General features: G+C 33.0%; 1 protein-coding gene across 1 annotated transcript in view; it reads right to left on the reverse strand.

Moving 5' to 3' along the window:
- Positions 1 to 17,709, reverse strand: part of LOC117326262 — a 30,356-nt gene extending 12,647 nt beyond the window's left edge. Inside the window, exons 1-6 of the mRNA XM_033882941.1 lie at positions 17,404 to 17,709; positions 15,532 to 15,765; positions 14,657 to 14,829; positions 12,681 to 13,012; positions 10,674 to 11,619; positions 10,326 to 10,362 (exon numbers count right to left, since the gene is read on the reverse strand). Of these exons, the coding sequence (XP_033738832.1) occupies positions 10,326 to 10,362; positions 10,674 to 11,619; positions 12,681 to 13,012; positions 14,657 to 14,829; positions 15,532 to 15,765; positions 17,404 to 17,461 (1,780 nt within the window). The 5' untranslated portion in view covers positions 17,462 to 17,709. The remainder of the gene's footprint in view (positions 1 to 10,325; positions 10,363 to 10,673; positions 11,620 to 12,680; positions 13,013 to 14,656; positions 14,830 to 15,531; positions 15,766 to 17,403) is intronic.
- Between the last annotated feature and the right edge of the window lie 2,908 nt (positions 17,710 to 20,617).

Below are 20,617 nucleotides of genomic sequence, written 5' to 3' on the forward strand. Positions count from 1 at the left end.
ACCAGAGAACACCAGTAAGATATTATCAATCAGGGAACACAGTAAGATATTTTCTATCAGAAAACACCAGTAAGATTTTACCAATCAGAGAACACCAGTAAGGTATTAGTAATAAGAGAACACCAGTAAGATAGCATCAATCAGAGAACAACAGTAAGACATTATCAACCAGAGAACTCCAGTAAGATATTATCAATCAGGGAACACAGTAAGATATTATCAATTAGAGAAGCCCAGTAAGATATTATCAATCAGCTAAATCCGGTAAAAAATGATCAACCAGAGAACACCTGTAAGATATTATCAATAAGAGAACAACAGTAAGATATTATCAAACAGAGAACACCTGTACGATATTATCAATCAGAGAACACCAGTAGCTTATTATCAATCAGAGAACACCTGTAAGATATTAACAATCAGACAACACCTGAAAGATATTATCAATTAGAGAACACTAGAAAGACATTATCAATCAGAGAACACCGGTAATAAATTATCAATCAGAAAACACCTGTAAGGTATTATCAATCAGAGAACACAGTAAGATATTATCAATCAGAGAAGAGAAGTAAGATGTTATCAGAGAACACCAGTAAGATATTATCAATCAGAGAACACAGTAAGATATTATCAACCAGAGAACACCAGTAAGATAGCAACAATCAGAAAACAACAGTAAGATATTATCGATCAGAGAACACCGGTAATAAATTATCAATCAGATCACACCTGTAAGGTATTATCAATCAGAGATTACCTGTAAGATATTAACAATCAGAAAACACCAGTAAGATATTATCAATTAGAGAACACCTGTAAGATATTAACAATCAGAGAACACCTGTAAGATATTATCAATCAGGGAACACCAGTAGCTTATCATCAATCAGAGAACACCTGTAAGATATTAACAATCAGAGAACAACAGTAAGATATTATCGATCAGAGAACACCGGTAATAAATTATCAATCAGATCACACCTGTAAGGTATTATCAATCAGAGAACACAGTAAGATATTATCAATCAGAGAACACAAGTAAGATGTTATCAGAGAACACCAGTAAGATATTATCAATTAGAGAACACCTGTAAGATATTAACAATCACAGAACACCTGTCAGATATTATCAATCAGAGAACACCAGTAGCTTATTATCAATCAGAGAACACCTGTAAGATATTAACAATCAGACAACACCAGTAAGATATTATCAATTAGATAACACCTGTAAGATATTATCAATCAGAGAACAACAGTTAGATTTTATCAATCAGAGGCCACCGGTAGGATATTATCAACCAGAAAACACCAGTAAGATATTATCAATCAGAGAACACCAGTAAGATATTATCAATTAGAGAACACCAGTATCTTATTATCAATCAGAGAACACCTGTAAGATATTAACAATCAGAAAACACCAGTAAGATATTATCAATTAGATAACACCTGTAAGGTATTATCGATCAGAGAACACCTGTAAGATATTAACAATCAGAAAACACCAGTAAGATATTATCAATTAGATAACACCTGTAAGGTATTATCAATCAGAGAACACCTGTAAGATATTATCGATCAGAGAACACCTGTAAGATATTATCAATTAGATAACACCTGTAAGGTATTATCAATCAGAAAACACCAGTAAGATATTATCAATTAGATAACACCTGTAAGATATTAACAATCAGAGAACACCTGTAAGATATTATCAATCAGAGAACACCAGTAGCTTATCATCAATCAGAGAACACCTGTAAGATATTAACAATCAGACAACACCTGCAAGATATTATCAATTAGAGAACACTAGAAAGACATTATCAATCAGAGAACACCGGTAATAAATTATCAATCAGAAAACACCTGTAAGGTATTATCAATCAGAGAACACAGTAAGATATTATCAATCAGAGAACACAGGTAAGATGTTATCAGAGAACACCAGTAAGATATTATCAATCAGAGAACACAGTAAGATATTATCAATTAGAGAACACAGTAAGATAGCATCAATCACAAAACACCAGTAAGACATTATCAACCAGAGAACACCAGTAAGATATTATCAATAAGAGAACAACAGTAAGATATTACCAATTTGAGAACATCAGGAAGATATTATCAATCAGGGAAGACAGTAAGATATTTTCAATCAGAAAACACCAGTAAGATTTTACCAATCAGAGAACACCAGTAAGATATTATTAATAAGAGAACACCAGTAATATAACATCAATCAGAGAACAACAGTAAGACATTATCAACCAGAGAACAACATGTAAGATATTATCAATCAGGGAACACAGTAAGATATTATCAATTAGAGAAGCCCAGTAAGATATTATCAATCAGCTAAATCCGGTAAAAAATGATCAACCAGAGAACACCTGTAAGATATTATCAATAAGAGAACAACAGTAAGATATTATCAAACAGAGAACACCAGTAAGATAATATCAATCAAAGAACACAAGTAAGATATTATCAACCAGAGAACACCAGTAAGATAGCAACAATCAGAGAACAACAGTAAGATATTATCGATCAGAGAACACCGGTAATAAATTATCAATCAGATCACACCTGTAAGGTATTATCAATCAGAGATTACCTGTAAGATATTAACAATCAGAAAACACCAGTAAGATATTATCAATTAGAGAACACCTGTAAGATATTAACAATCAGAGAACACCTGTAAGATATTATCAATCAGAGAACACCAGTAGCTTATCATCAATCAGAGAACACCTGTAAGATATTAACAATCAGAGAACAACAGTAAGATATTATCGATCAGAGAACACCGGTAATAAATTATCAATCAGATCACACCTGTAAGGTATTATCAATCAGAGAACACAGTAAGATATTATCAATCAGAGAACACAAGTAAGATGTTATCAGAGAACACCAGTAAGATATTATCAATTAGAGAACACCTGTAAGATATTAACATTCAGAGAACACCTGTAAGATATTATCAATCAGAGAACACCAGTAGCTTATCATCAATCAGAGAACACCTGTAAGATATTAACAATCAGACAACACCTGCAAGATATTATCAATTAGAAAACACCTGTAAGGTATTATCAATCAGAGAACACAGTAAGATATTATCAATCAGATAACACAAGTAAGATGTTATCAGAGAACACCAGTAAGATATTATCAATTAGAGAACACCTGTAAGATATTAACAATCAGAGAACACCTGTAAGATATTATCAATCAGAGAACACCAGTAGCTTATCATCAATCAGAGAACACCTGTAAGATATTAACAATCAGACAACACCTGTAAGATATTATCAATCAGAGAACACCAGTAGCTTATTATCAATCAGAGAACACCTGTAAGATATTAACAATCAGACAACACCTGAAAGATATTATCAATTAGATAACACCTGTAATATATTAACAATCAGAGAACACCTGTAAGATATTATCAATCAGAGAACACCAGTAGCTTATCATCAATCAGAGAACACCTGTAAGATATTAACAATCAGAAAACACCTGCAAGATATTATCAATTAGAGAACACTAGAAAGACATTATCAATCAGAGAACACCGGTAATAAATTATCAATCAGAAAACACCTGTAAGGTATTATCAATCAGAGAACACAGTAAGATATTATCAATCAGAGAACACAAGTAAGATGTTATCAGAGAACACCAGTAAGATATTATCAATCAGAGAACACAGTAAGATATTATCAATTAGAGAACACAGTAAGATATTATCAATCAGAGACCACCAGCAAGATACTATCAATAAGAGAACACCAGTAAGAAATTATCAATCAGAGAACACAGTAAGATATTATCAATCAGAGAACACCAGTAAGATATTATGAATCAGAGAACACCAGGAAGACATTATCAATAAGAGAACACCAGTAAGATAGCATCAATCAGAGAACACCAGTAAGACATTATCAACCAGAGAACACCAGTAAGATATTATCAGCCAGAGAACACTAGTAAGATAGCATCAATCAGACAACACCTCCAAGATATTATTAATTAGAGAACACTAGAAAGTCATTATCAATCAGAGAACACCGTTAATAAATTATCAATCAGAAAACACCTGTAAGATATCAGTCAGAGAACACCAGTAAGATAGCATCAATCACAAAACACCAGTAAGACATTATCAACCAGAGAACACCAGTAAGATATTATCAAAAATAGAACAACAGTAAGATATTACCAATTTGAGAACATCAGGAAGATATTATCAATCAGGGAACACAGTAAGATATTTTCAATCAGAAAACACCAGTAAGATTTTACCAATCTGAGAACACCAGTAAGATATTATTAATAAGAGAACACCAGTAATATAACATCAATCAGAGAACAACAGTAAGACATTATAAACCAGAGAACACCAGTAAGATATTATCAATCAGGGAACACAGTAAGATATCATCAAACAGAGAACACCAGTAAGATAATATCAATCAAAGAACACAAGTAAGATATTATCAACCAGAGAACACCAGTAAGATAGCAACAATCAGAGAACAACAGTAAGATATTATCGATCAGAGAACACCGGTAATAAATTATCAATCAGATCACACCTGTAAGGTATTAGCAATCAGAGATTACCTGTAAGATATTAACAATCAGAAAACACCAGTAAGATATTATCAATTAGAGAACACCTGTAAGATATTAACAATCAGAGAACACTTGTAAGATATTATCAATCAGAGAACACCAGTAGCTTATCATCAATCAGAGACCACCTGTAAGATAGCAACAATCAGAGAACAACAGTAAGATATTATCGATCAGAGAACACCGGTAATAAATTATCAATCAGATCACACCTGTAAGGTATTAGCAATCAGAGATTACCTGTAAGATATTAACAATCAGAAAACACCAGTAAGATATTATCAATTAGATAACACCTGTAAGATATTAACAATCAGAGAACACCTGTACGATATTATCAATCAGAGAAAACCAGTAGCTTATTATCAATCAGAGAACACCTGTAAGATATTAACAATCAGACAACACCTGAAAGATATTATCAATTAGAGAACACTAGAAAGACATTATCAATCAGAGAACACCGGTAATAAATTATCAATCAGAAAACACCTGTAAGGTATTATCAATCAGAGATTACCTGTAAGATATTAACAATCAGAAAACACCAGTAAGATATTATCAATTAGAGAACACCTGTAAGATATTAACAATCAGAGAACACCTGTAAGATATTATCAATCAGAGAACACCAGTAGCTTATCATCAATCAGAGAACACCTGTAAGATATTAACAATCAGAGAACAACAGTAAGATATTATCGATCAGAGAACACCGGTAATAAATTATCAATCAGATCACACCTGTAAGGTATTATCAATCAGAGAACACAGTAAGATATTATCAATCAGAGAACACAAGTAAGATGTTATCAGAGAACACCAGTAAGATATTATCAATTAGAGAACACCTGTAAGATATTAACAATCAGAGAACACCTGTAAGATATTATCAATCAGAGAACACCAGTAGCTTATTATCAATCAGAGAACACCTGTAAGATATTAACAATCAGACAACACCTGAAAGATATTATCAATTAGAGAACACTAGAAAGACATTATCAATCAGAGAACACCGGTAATAAATTATCAATCAGAAAACACCTGTAAGGTATTATCAATCAGAGAACACAGTAAGATATTATCAATCAGATAACACAAGTAAGATGTTATCAGAGAACACCAGTAAGATATTATCAATCAGAGAACACAGTAAGATATTATCAATTAGAGAACACAGTAAGATTTTACCAATCAGAGAACACCAGTAAGATATTAGTAATAAGAGAACACCAGTAAGATATTATCAATCAGAGAACACCAGTAGCTTATTATCAATCAGAGAACACCTGTAAGATATTAACAATCAGACAACACCTGAAAGATATTATCAATTAGAGAACACTAGAAAGACATTATCAATCAGAGAACACCGGTAATAAATTATCAATCAGAAAACACCTGTAAGGTATTATCAATCAGAGAACACAGTAAGATATTATCAATCAGATAACACAAGTAAGATGTTATCAGAGAACACCAGTAAGATATTATCAATCAGAGAACACAGTAAGATATTATCAATTAGAGAACACAGTAAGATTTTACCAATCAGAGAACACCAGTAAGATATTAGTAATAAGAGAACACCAGTAAGATAGCATCAATCAGAGAACAACAGTAAGACATTATCAACCAGAGAACACCAGTAAGATATTATCAATCAGGGAACACAGTAAGATATTATCAATTAGAGAAGCCCAGTAAGATATTATCAATCAGCTAAATCCGGTAAAAAATGATCAATCAGATCACACCTGTAAGGTATTATCAATCAGAGAACACAGTAAGATATTATCAATCAGAGAACACAAGTAAGATGTTATCAGAGAACACCAGTAAGATATTATCAATTAGAGAACACCTGTAAGATATTAACAATCAGAGAACACCTGTAAGATATTATCAATCAGAGAACACCAGTAGCTTATTATCAATCAGAGAACACCTGTAAGATATTAACAATCAGACAACACCTGAAAGATATTATCAATTAGAGAACACTAGAAAGACATTATCAATCAGAGAACACCGGTAATAAATTATCAATCAGAAAACACCTGTAAGGTATTATCAATCAGAGAACACAGTAAGATATTATCAATCAGATAACACAAGTAAGATGTTATCAGAGAACACCAGTAAGATATTATCAATCAGAGAACACAGTAAGATATTATCAATTAGAGAACACAGTAAGATTTTACCAATCAGAGAACACCAGTAAGATATTAGTAATAAGAGAACACCAGTAAGATATTATCAATCAGAGAACACCAGTAGCTTATTATCAATCAGAGAACACCTGTAAGATATTAACAATCAGACAACACCTGAAAGATATTATCAATTAGAGAACACTAGAAAGACATTATCAATCAGAGAACACCGGTAATAAATTATCAATCAGAAAACACCTGTAAGGTATTATCAATCAGAGAACACAGTAAGATATTATCAATCAGATAACACAAGTAAGATGTTATCAGAGAACACCAGTAAGATATTATCAATCAGAGAACACAGTAAGATATTATCAATTAGAGAACACAGTAAGATTTTACCAATCAGAGAACACCAGTAAGATATTAGTAATAAGAGAACACCAGTAAGATAGCATCAATCAGAGAACAACAGTAAGACATTATCAACCAGAGAACACCAGTAAGATATTATCAATCAGGGAACACAGTAAGATATTATCAATTAGAGAAGCCCAGTAAGATATTATCAATCAGCTAAATCCGGTAAAAAATGATCAACCAGAGAACACCTGTAAGATATTATCAATAAGAGAACAACAGTAAGATATTATCAAACAGAGAACACCAGTAAGATAATATCAATCAAAGAACACAAGTAAGATATTATCAATAAGTGAACACCAGTAAGATAGCATCAATCAGGGAACAAAGTAAGACATTATCAATCGGAGAACACCAGTGAGATATTATCAATCTGAGAACACTAGTAAGATATTATCAATCAGCTAAAACCGTTAAGAAATTATCAACCAGAGAACACCTGTAAAATATTATCAATAAGAGAACAACAGTAAGATATTACCATATTGAGAACATCAGTAAGATATTATCAATCAGGGAACACAGTAAGATATTTTCTATCAGAAAACACCAGTAAGATTTTACCAATCAGAGAACACCAGTAAGATATTATCAATAAGAGATCACCAGTAAGATAGCATCAATCAGAGAACAACAGTAAGACATTATCAACCAGAGAACATCAGTAAGATATTATCAATCAGGGAACGCAGTAAGATATTATCAATTAGAGAACACCAGTAGGATAGCAACAATCAGGGAACAACAGTAAGACATTATCAACCAGAGAACACCAGTAATATATTATCAGCCAGAAAACACTAGTTAGATAGCATCAATCAGAGAACACTTATAAGATATTATCAAACAGATAACACCTGTAAGATGGTATCAAGTAGAGAACAACAGTAAGATATTACCATTTTGAGAACATCAGTAAGATATTATCAATCAGGGAACACAGTAAGATATTATCAATTAGAGAACACAGTAAGATTTTACCAATCAGAGAACACCAGTAAGATATTAGTAATAAGAGAACACCAGTAAGATATTATCAATCAGAGAACACCAGTAGCTTATTATCAATCAGAGAACACCTGTAAGATATTAACAATCAGACAACACCTGAAAGATATTATCAATTAGAGAACACTAGAAAGACATTATCAATCAAAGAACACCGGTAATAAATTATCAATCAGAAAACACCTGTAAGGTATTATCAATCAGAGAACACAGTAAGATATTATCAATCAGATAACACAAGTAAGATGTTATCAGAGAACACCAGTAAGATATTATCAATCAGAGAACACAGTAAGATATTATCAATTAGAGAACACAGTAAGATTTTACCAATCAGAGAACACCAGTAAGATATTAGTAATAAGAGAACACCAGTAAGATAGCATCAATCAGAGAACAACAGTAAGACATTATCAACCAGAGAACACCAGTAAGATATTATCAATCAGGGAACACAGTAAGATATTATCAATTAGAGAAGCCCAGTAAGATATTATCAATCAGCTAAATCCGGTAAAAAATGATCAACCAGAGAACACCTGTAAGATATTATCAATAAGAGAACAACAGTAAGATATTATCAAACAGAGAACACCAGTAAGATAATATCAATCAAAGAACACAAGTAAGATATTATCAATAAGTGAACACCAGTAAGATAGCATCAATCAGGGAACAAAGTAAGACATTATCAATCGGAGAACACCAGTGAGATATTATCAATCTGAGAACACTAGTAAGATATTATCAATCAGCTAAAACCGTTAAGAAATTATCAACCAGAGAACACCTGTAAAATATTATCAATAAGAGAACAACAGTAAGATATTACCATATTGAGAACATCAGTAAGATATTATCAATCAGGGAACACAGTAAGATATTTTCTATCAGAAAACACCAGTAAGATTTTACCAATCAGAGAACACCAGTAAGATATTATCAATAAGAGATCACCAGTAAGATAGCATCAATCAGAGAACAACAGTAAGACATTATCAACCAGAGAACATCAGTAAGATATTATCAATCAGGGAACGCAGTAAGATATTATCAATTAGAGAACACCAGTAGGATAGCAACAATCAGGGAACAACAGTAAGACATTATCAACCAGAGAACACCAGTAATATATTATCAGCCAGAAAACACTAGTTAGATAGCATCAATCAGAGAACACTTATAAGATATTATCAAACAGAGAACACCTGTAAGATGGTATCAAGTAGAGAACAACAGTAAGATATTACCATTTTGAGAACATCAGTAAGATATTATCAATCAGGGAACACAGTAAGATATTTTCAATCAGAGAACACCAGTAAGATATTATCAATAAGAGATCACCAGTAAGATAGCATCAATCAGAGAACAGTAAGACATTATCAACCAGAGAACACCAGTAAGATATTATCAGCCAGAGAACACTAGTAAGATAGCATCAATCAGAGAACACTAATAAGATATTATCAAACAGAGAACACCTGTAAGATGGTATCAAGTAGAGAATCAGATAACAACAGTTCGATATTATCAGTCAGATACAATTATCTTGATAACATGTCGGATAATATCAGCTGGATCACATCAGCTAGAACGTATTATACAACTAATCTTATCTAACTTCTTTTGTGTAACTTATGTCATCCGACATGTTTTATCTACAATGACATCACGTAACATCACCCGGCGTGAAAATTATGTTATATATCAAATATGCATTTGCCTTTCAAGTTTGTATACTAATATGTCAAGGTGTTAATTGAGTGAAATGCTGGTTAAGCATGACAGGTAAAGACGGCTTTATAAACAGATGACAATTGAATTGAAAAAAAAAGATACTGTACTATTACTATGATATCCACATTAACTCTTCAAAAAGAAGCATATGTAGAAATGAGCTTGAATAGCTGATAATATCATATCTGAGACAGAATCAACACGCAATATTTTGTACACATATTATGAGGAATTTCCATATTACCAAATCAAAGGTGACGGGAAAAGTTTTAAAAATATTTTCTCACAAGGTGTCAGGATCGAGGGACTCAGATATTTTGAAGATATTCTCACCTGTAATGCTTTCTCTGTCTTGTGTCTTTGTGGAATCCTTTTAATAAAATTAAAGTGAAAAAGCTCATTTATTTTAAACGAAGCACGTATGCTGTTTCTCTTGTCCGAAAGATACATATTTCAAAATCTCTGATCAAGCATAGTTTTCAAGCATCAGTAACACAAAGGGTGATTAATTAGTATCAATGATATTGATGGTATTTATCGATTTACAATGATAGTCATCTCCTTTAAATACTAAATAAATATCAAATACTTGTTTCAAAGAAGAAAAAAAATCAAGATATTCTCGGTACGTTTATTCTAAAGAATCAAGAAACAAAAATACCTATTTACATAAGTAATTACCTCTTTGACATCCCAATACTCAGCGTCTGCTTTTGTCAGAAGATGTTGTCCTTGACATTCTCCACCTTTACAGGACACGCCCTTTTTTGAATGGATGATGCCGTACAGTTGTACTGGGGTGTCGTATGGACTCAAGTGGAAGTTACAGTGCAGTTGCTGTGAGTAAAGGTAATGCTGTTGGTTACTCATTAGTAATGTTTCGCGAAGAATACGTTCAATTGAGAGCCGAACAAGCTTTCCAGAATCTACCGGAAGGTGAGATTCTGTAGGACTGAACACTGTCACGGCAATTGTGGATCTCTCGGCATGCATGGACAAGATCATTCTGCAAATGTCGTTGACCTCGAAACACCCGAAACCCATATACAGACAATCTGTATTCTCTGTCGTCCTTTCGCTTCCTTCTGCTGATACCGCCAAGCTTCGTGTTGACAAATCTGCTGTTGGATATGTCTTGAGGACATGAGCAAATACTCTATAAAACAGTTCGTTTGGTACATAGACCTCCTCAAATACAAAACACAACGTACTGGAGACAGCGAGCGAATTGAGTAAATTGACTGTATCGGAGATATCGATGTTTTGGAGCTCCCTTAGCTTGCTTGGAATAGTATAGGTCTTACTGAATTGTGTATTTTCTGTAGCGGCTTTTTGCAACAATACTTTCACTATCAGGCCAAATTTTTCCATCAGAGCCAAGAGAACGGTTTTAAAGGGCGTGAAGTCTTTGTTCTTTTCTACATTGAGCAGACCAGCGATCAATTTCTCAGTCAATTCGCCCTTTGCTTTGTATAACTCTAAGTCTCGTCTCAACACGAGGTCACTGTGGGGAAGAAACTGGTCATCGGTAATTAGGATGCTGAAAAAATCTGCAAGCCACTGGGGGTCAATGATGACGTAATCGAATTCTCGGAAATATATCACAGACCTTGTGCTGTGCAGGTACCTGAGTAATAGAAAATATATCACTAGAAATTAACTATATTTAGATGGGGAAAAAACATGATGGTGAGGCAAGTTAGTTATTGCATTTCTAAAAATTATGTTCTTTTTTCTCCTAGAGTCTCGAGAAGGTATTCACATAAACGTTTGACATAATTCAATCGCTTTAAGCCCACTTAAAGAATGTCCTGAGCTTTCAATTAAAATGAAAAACTTGCCGTTACCGTGAATAGACATTTACTTTTTAAAGTTGGTTTTCCCAGAGATGAAGTATGAGGCATACTTATTTCCCTCTACAACCGTTATCATATCTTTTCACATACCATATTTTCACAATCTTGTAGGGAACAACCAAATAATTGAAAAATATATACTTTTGAAACATTCCCTGTGTATAGAAAGTTGAGCCAGGGATAAAATATCTGGCATCCACTGATTGGCCAATATGTTATAAAGTAACAAAATAGATATGTAGCCTGATAGGTAACTATCCATAAGAATTGTTGATATAAATTGTGTACGTCCGATTGAATTTTCCCCAAAAGTGCAGGTAACAATAATTAACAGGTAAACATTTCAGATTTTTGTGATTTTTTTTCTGCGAAATGTACCCATTTTTAAAATAGCTACCACGGAAATTGGGCTAAGGGCCCAACTTTGTTTTGTTATGTGTTATATGAGACCCTAAAATTTTGTTATACACCATAATTGCCATATTGAATTCAAGAATTTTAATGAGATACTCCAAAACGTTAACACTAAAGTCTATGGAAAAACAATTGGTTGGTTGGTCCCTCTAACCTGAACGATGATTTCTTCTTCCTTTTTGATCGAGATCTTAAGCATTTTTACCTAAACTATTAGATATCTCTTATTAGAGGTTAAAGTGTACATATTTTAAACCTAAGCGAAGTCAATGATACACAGAATGATTGAAAAATAAACACATAAATTCTACATCTTTCAAGACAAATACTATCCTGTCTGTCTACATATACTATACTAATGATAATATCGTTATCATTAGTATAGTGTTTACATATACATTAGTGCAGACATACTTACTCCAGCGCAAGTCTGATCTCATCCGCATCCTTCAATGGAGCCACTGATTCTTTGTTCATTTGTATGACGTCTGCCAGTGCCAATATTCTTTCCCCGCTTTTCCTCTTGTTGAATAAATCCAATTCCAATTTTAACCATGTCGTAGGAATATCTCTTTCCCACTGATCCTGATGCGCCGCTGCTTCTGTGATGAATCCTCGCAATGTTTCTAGCTCTTTATCATCATTGCCGAGGCTGTTATCGACTGTACAGAACTTTACAAAATCAAAGGTTGACAATTCTGGGAATTTGGAGATGTTATTCTGTATGTTATCTATCTGTTTCTTGTAGTCCTGTAGATAACAATGGAAACATGTTGCATATCGCATTATTTAATACAGATCATTTTTAGCAACACGTGGTTATGACAGAAGAATGTACAGAATAAGTCAATACATTTAAAATTGATTAAGAGACATTCTATGAAAAAGTATTAATGGCAAATATACTACTATAAACAGAAAGCAGCATAGTTTACCTGTGATTTCTATGTTTTTGATAACGATTTATAGATGGAAAGCTGTTACAACTGTTTATGTTGCTACCTCGCGTCCTTTTCGCGGTATTGACGAAAGTAAGCCTGTTTTATTACTATGACGATAGCTATACAGCTAGCTAGCTAACAAAACTTCAATTTGGTAGTATTTTAATCGACTGTATTTCCGATGAAACTACATCATGCCAAACGCTATCTTCGAATCTGGTATTAACCATGTTGAGTGTGTTATCAGAGTTTGGTTGAGTTTAACAACATTTAAGCAATGATTTTGGTTACTTGGAATTCTTTTTAGAAATTATTCTAGCATATATATACATATATTCATACTTCATCGGCGCAGCGGTTTAAGCTGCTGGTATTTCTGGCTAGGCGAGTGGGTGCCGTAGATCGTGAGTTCGAGGCCCGGTCAGGGCACGAGTCAAAAAGTAGTCTTCCTTCGACATTTTTGTTGCTAAGTTATATATCTATTTATTAGCACATTGTATCATATACACTAAAGTGTTGGTGATCCAAAGATATAGATTTGAATTCCTGTCAAATGGATGACCTTGACCTTCATTCAAGGTCACAGGTGTCAAATATGCTAAAATCTTTGAACGACTTCTTCTTGATAACCAAAAGGCTCAGAGGCCTAATATTCAGCCTGTAGCATGCTGGGATAAAGGGCTACCAGGTTTGTGCAAATGGATGACCTTGACCTTCAAGGTCAAAAGGATCAAATACGTTAAAGTCTTTGAACGACTCCTTGATAACCAAAAGGCCCAGAGACCCGATATTACATCTGTAGCATGCTGGGATGAAGGGCTATCAAGTTTGTTCAAACAGATGAACTTGACCTTCATTCAAGGTCACAGGGTGTCAAATATATTAAAATCTTTGAACGACTTCTTCTTCATAACCAAAAGGTGCAGAGACCCATTATTAGGTCTGAAGCATGCTGGGATGAAGGGCTATCAAATTTGTTCAAACAGATGATCTTGGCATTCATTCTATACGTCACAGGGGTTAAATATGCTAAAATCATTGCATGACTTCTTCTTGATAATCAAAAGGCCTAGAGACCTAATAGTTGGGCCTGTAGCATCCTGAGACTAAGGACTACCAATTATGTTCAAGTGGATGACCTTGACCTTCATTCAAGGTCACGGGGGGCCAAATGTGCTTAAATGTATCAAAACTCAGGTGACCGTTAAGGCCCATGGGCCTCTTGTTATACATCTATTGCCAATTTGAATTCTATATTGCAACATTTTGTGGCAAAATCAGCTGCGCTGGCTTTTACTTATTAGTTATTGCCTAGCGATAATTTGCATAACAAATGTCTTATACAAAATAAGTAATATCACTTGTAACAATATTTACATCTATGTCAGTCAACATTACTATACAACTGAATGGAGAGCCTATATCAGAGTCTGGAAACATTTATATTACTTACCTTTGATGTTTTCTTTAACTCATCAAGGAATGTGCCTACGAAAATAAGCGGAGGCGTATGCATCTTTTCTGTACTGGGGTTTGACGGAGGCATGCTTTCTGTACTGGGCTTTGGGGCGTTGACTTCATGCTTTGAAAACGTGCCAATCAGACGGATCCATTTCTTTAGTCGATCTGTTTTAGAAAGATGATGCAAAGTTATATTTCCCTGCATGTTCTTTATTAACGACAAATGCATATTCAATTTCACACCATGAGCACATCGTACGAAGTTTAAAAAACATAAGAATGAAATATATCTTTCATAGATCTAGTCGTATCGGATACAAAACCAGAACACACGGTTCTTTAGAGGATCTGTCAAAATTGTTTATGATTCTCTAAAGAGATAACGTAGGGAACTGTTACTCCGCCAACAATTATGTATACAATGCACGTGATAGATAGTAATCCCTTATTCAAAGGATGGACATTGTCATTTACATACATCACGACCTCGTATTGTGAATTGTCGTTTAGTGTGACAGTCGCTTCGATAAACAACTTTACAGTTTCTCGAAGTTAGTATAAACAATGACAATACAAAAAGGGTACATGGTAGTATTATAAATCGCTTATACATACCACAGAAAGAGGAAAATGAGAAACTTAATAGCATACATGAGACATTGAATAGCAACCATAGTTTACGTTCACATAAGTATGAGCTGGAGATAAAGAATTGCTCCCAATATTTTACATGTCTTTAGTCAGTCTTCCTTATGGTGTTTAATGTTGGGCTGGAACTTGAAAGCATATCATTCAATCAATAGCAACTCACCGAAACAATAAACGTAATAATTTTCTCTTGTTAATAAAACATACCATATTACTTACCAGTTTCAAGCTTGTCTTTGAGAAAATCTGTGAGTCTGAAGACTATTATGTATACTCCGTGGGAGGATATGAAGACGTTGTGGGACGACTGAAATGACATGTGTCCTCCCATATCCCACAGAGACAGAAACGCGTCATCGGGATTTCGACGTGGAGCGTCTATAACATCACTTGCCTCCATAGGTAATGTTTCATCATATCTAACTGAGGAGCTGGCGGACTTTACTTCCCTGTCTTCAGACCATAACAATATATAAAAACTGTTTAATAAGGTTTTGTTTTATCTTTTCTATAAGATGCTGATCACTGCAAAGACATATTATCACAAAGCCTGTTAATGATTCCCCAAAAATTGAATCTTTATCCCAATGACGATAAAAAAATTAACCATAAGCTTGAATTGAATTTTGGCGCCGAGACCTGTTCGACGCCACCGTGACATCGAAGGAATGATATCATCTGCCGATATGACAATGTCAATATTGTGTGTATTAAACGTAATGGTATTTCCTTGGTTCCATGTGGATAATATTTCAGTTTTATGCATTTGTTAAAGGATATTTGAATCTACGTTTATATATTATCGTAATTAAAACAGTCTTCCGAGATTATATTAAGACCATGGATGGAATGGCTTAAGATACCTTCATGAATGTTGACTCGTGTCAGGATAAAATAGGCTACATGTACATGTACTTAGAAGACTGGTTATAGATATATTAATAATGATGTATTATGTTTCACTAAGGTTCTCATCGATTTCCATCTGTCATGTACATGCTCATTACGGTGATAAAGTAATTTTGTGTATCGGTCGGAACGAAGTAAAATGGTAAGAGTATTCCTACTAGGTCAAATTAGTACAAAAGTCACGGTTTTTTATAATCATATTTCTTGAATTTTAAACTACGTATGACTAAAGGTACTCTTATGAAACAAACACTATTAATTCCAACAGATTTAGCTACATACTTATTCAAAGAAAGACTGTGGATTGGGTGATTTTTTTTGTTTTCATATGTATATACATAACACAAAAAAAACCTTTGAATCAGATTCTGAAGCTTATTGCAATTTTATATTAATTACAAATATTAGGGTCAAATCTCACATAGCTATCTTGAAATATCTAGAGCATGAATTTTCATGAACTCGCTGCACTCTATTGAACTAGAACATGGGCATGCATCAGTGGAAATGGAAATCATCAAACAATTGACTAGTTTATCCCTTGGATTCACTCTCATCAATTATCAACGGACACTCAGTTACACTTCAGCTGTACCAAATCTAAATCAATACATGTAGCATATGGAAATTTATATGAACTAAGGCCGTAGTTTATCTTTAGCTTTCTTTCTTAAGTTGCATTTGTCGTTTGATAGGGTAGCATAATTGATTGAAAGGGTACAGCTATTTTCAGTGTACTCTTGAATTTCAAGTATTTCTCATAGGACCGATTAATTAAATAATCAATTGGTTAAAATGGGATTAAACTGAAAAAAGGCCCCCGTTCACGTGCATATGTTGTACTGTATATGTAATATATTCATCTTGAACACAAATTATGTCTGCAAATCTGCGACGAGTAATTCAGCGACCTGTATATTTACCACACGTCAATTTTTGAATCAGTATCAAACTTTCAGCCGTCAAGATCTATATGTAAAAAAATGGTTAGAAATGTGTATTATTATCATGGACGTTACCTCTGATTGTGGAGTTCCGGGCGATCGGATTATTTGGAACGTTCTTAATACAAAGTTTTTATGACGTATGTACATAATATATATTATAATTATATTGTTATGCAACGTAGTGAGTTCAAAATTAATACTTTCCATCATAACTATTACATTAAGAACTACTTACCTGTCGGTACACCAGATTTTCGTCCTGACGTTTCTGTTTCCATCATTTTTGTTCCCATACGTGATATTATCACCCTCTCAGGCGAATCATCAATCGGTTTCCATTCTTTACATCCCTGCTCTATCGAGAAGCAGACGGGGTATAAAGCAGCCCCTTCAGTTGGTTTGCGTGTCGTAAGATCGACTATTTGATTCCTAAGACGGCGACAAATTGTAGTCTTACCGGCTCCGTCTTTGCCGGTAAAAACCACACGTATGTGTCGATATTTTTCTGTTTGTCCTTTAAAAAGTGCCAAATACCTGTCGATGTTATCTGTTAAATATAGAAAAATGAAAAAATATTGATTAAAATATTAAAACAAAACAATATTGATTAACAAAGTATTCCAAAAAAGATAAGATTAAGAATTTATTATCATTTCTTATCATTAGGTGGATCTGAATAATAGTTTTCAATTTGATTTCATAGTCACAAAAGAAAATTATTGACACTTAACCGTTATTCCAAAAGTTAAAAAAGACTTAATCATGAAGCTGTAATAACCATGTTGTCAAATATTTGTATTAATATTTTAACTCTAAATGACCAAGTAGTTGCCAAAAATATTGTTAACGTGTGTAATAATCCTTAAATTATGTGTATATAAGAGATGTATTTTTAAGAGAATTTTCAAAGGTGAATATGTCATTTTCACAAACGATTAATTGTGTAGTAACATTCTATTTTTTTCTTCTTAATTTTGATGAATGTTCAGATGATGATTATCATATCAAAACATTCCAACGTATCCAAATTAACGAACGTTACAAAAGAAGATGATTGATAAAACGCTAATGGTCAAATAAACCTTGATGAACCATGTAGAAAAAATGACCTTTCATATGTTAATTGTGAATTCGTTGGCTTGAATATTAGAAGCATTCGAAAACTGTATCTAATACTGCCCTCTCTGACCCGAGATATAAGCCGTCGAAACTAGCTATTTTCACATGTCAGTCAAAAGTTGTTCGTCGCTATAAATAAATTACGAGCTGTAAAATCACAAGTGTGAAAGCAAGTATAACTCCTCTGACAAAAGATGTTTTCTGTTGTTTTGATGTTAATACTGGTAGATGTAGTTTTTTTATTAACTGAGAACAGACCTACCTTTAAAATTTTCCCCCAAAAATAATAATAATAAATTGCGCAAATAGTTTATTTTTTATTTTTATTGTAGCAGTATATTGTTGGTAGATGCTGATCTGTAGAGAAAATGGGTTAGACCTCGAGTATCCGAATAGAGTATTTGGAATTGTCAGCTTTGTGTAGTCAATCTTTATACAGGATTCCATAGGCCATCGTATTTTATAGACTAAATATCAATGGCATCAACAACAGAATAATTTGGCAGATTCACTATAATCACTTTCACAGTTATGATATGTAAATACTATTATAATATCATGAATATTAATATATTCATAATGAGGGCCCAAGTCTGATAAACTAGTTCTTTGTTGTAGTCAGAATATAATGCAGGTAATAATAACTGAATAAAATCCTTTCAAACTCGTAGATTTAAGAAAAAAATAATTATCAAATTGGTTGTTCTAACAATGATGATGATGAGTTATCGATGTTTGTTTTATTAATACATTTCAGTTTGATATAAACATCGTAATTGATTATATCGAATTTCATATCCTATGTCAGATATTTATCAATATCAAACATTTATCTGTTTGTTGTTGTTTTTTATTGTACTGGGTCTCTCTTTTATAAAACTGTTATGTAAGAATAAACATTTGTCCTGTTTTATGTACACATTCTAGTTTGATAAAAACATCATCACGATTTTATACATATCATATACTATAAAAAGTATGTCAAGAATTAAGTATTACAATATATATATAACTACAATATATATATATATATATATATTGTTGTAACAACAATCCCCCTCGGCCGATAATTAATTCGCCGAGGGCCTATTATTAGCATCGCGAGTTGATACGATGTGATGACAGCGCGTGCTATGTAGTGAATGTTTTTGTTTTTTTTGTTTTTTCTACGTAATATGTACATTTCGTCCCGCAAAACTCGGTCCAATCAGCGGGTATCAGTGACAATGGCAAATCCCACATTACTGACTAAAATTAGTTCGTTTTAACGAAATTGAATATATGTTTAAATCACATCAATGTAATTGTGAAGAAAGGTTTAATTTATGCATTAAAAAACTAAACAGAAAGGTAGTCGAAAGATCCTATAAGGTGAAAAAACCGGGTGACAGGTATCGGGACCACTCGTCACAAACCGACAACATTTACATTTAAATTATATCATGTAATTTGTGTCTCGCATTAGGTAAAACACAGAATAATGATCAGACAGTTGTGTATGTTCAGATGATTTCATCAGTCTTGGCGTTTTATAGGAAAAATACTTATGTTGTTATTAAGAAGAGTATATCCTGACATATTCACTAAAATTATATGTTTAAGATTATAATAGATATACCATATTAATTAATCTGGAAAATATTCATTGGACAACTTATAAACCACATGTTTCTTGGTATGAATATCATATACTGAGTTATATAAAATATATAAAAAGGTCGCTTAAAAGAAGCCAGACACATATGAGCTATTGAATATTGTATCAATAATTGCTATTTGATAAAGATTGTTCAAAGGTATGATATGGTTCCTAAAATTACGTAGTTATGAATTAATTCATTTTCAAAAGAATTGCAATTATGGCATTTTGCCTGACATTCAGAAATTATACAGAATCATTAGACAGATGTATATGTTCTCTGGGATTTGATCTGTATTATAGTTTGATCAGGTAAAACTGAATTGATCAACATTAAATTAAGGTTCAAGTTTCACTTTCATCGTTTATTAAGTTTTGATTTATCAATGAATACTAATATCAAAGATTTAAGTGTTGAAATCCTTTTAATAATTGTATTTAATCACGCTTTTATGGAATCAATATGTATCAATATGCGTATTATCAGACGTAGGAACAAAAGTATTACTTACTGCCTGTAATCGGGTTCACCAGTAGCCAGAGGGATGAAAAAAAAATAAAATAACTGATCAATGAAATATAAAAAAAAGATTATTATCGAATCATTTGTATGGAATGAGTAGCATTTTAATGTTTATTTTATATCTAAAATAAAGCATTAATCTCCAAATTGCAGTTAAACCTGCATTCT

This window comes from Pecten maximus, chromosome 4 (genome assembly GCF_902652985.1).
Source record: "Pecten maximus chromosome 4, xPecMax1.1, whole genome shotgun sequence".
NCBI classification, from domain to species: domain Eukaryota; kingdom Metazoa; phylum Mollusca; class Bivalvia; order Pectinida; family Pectinidae; genus Pecten; species Pecten maximus.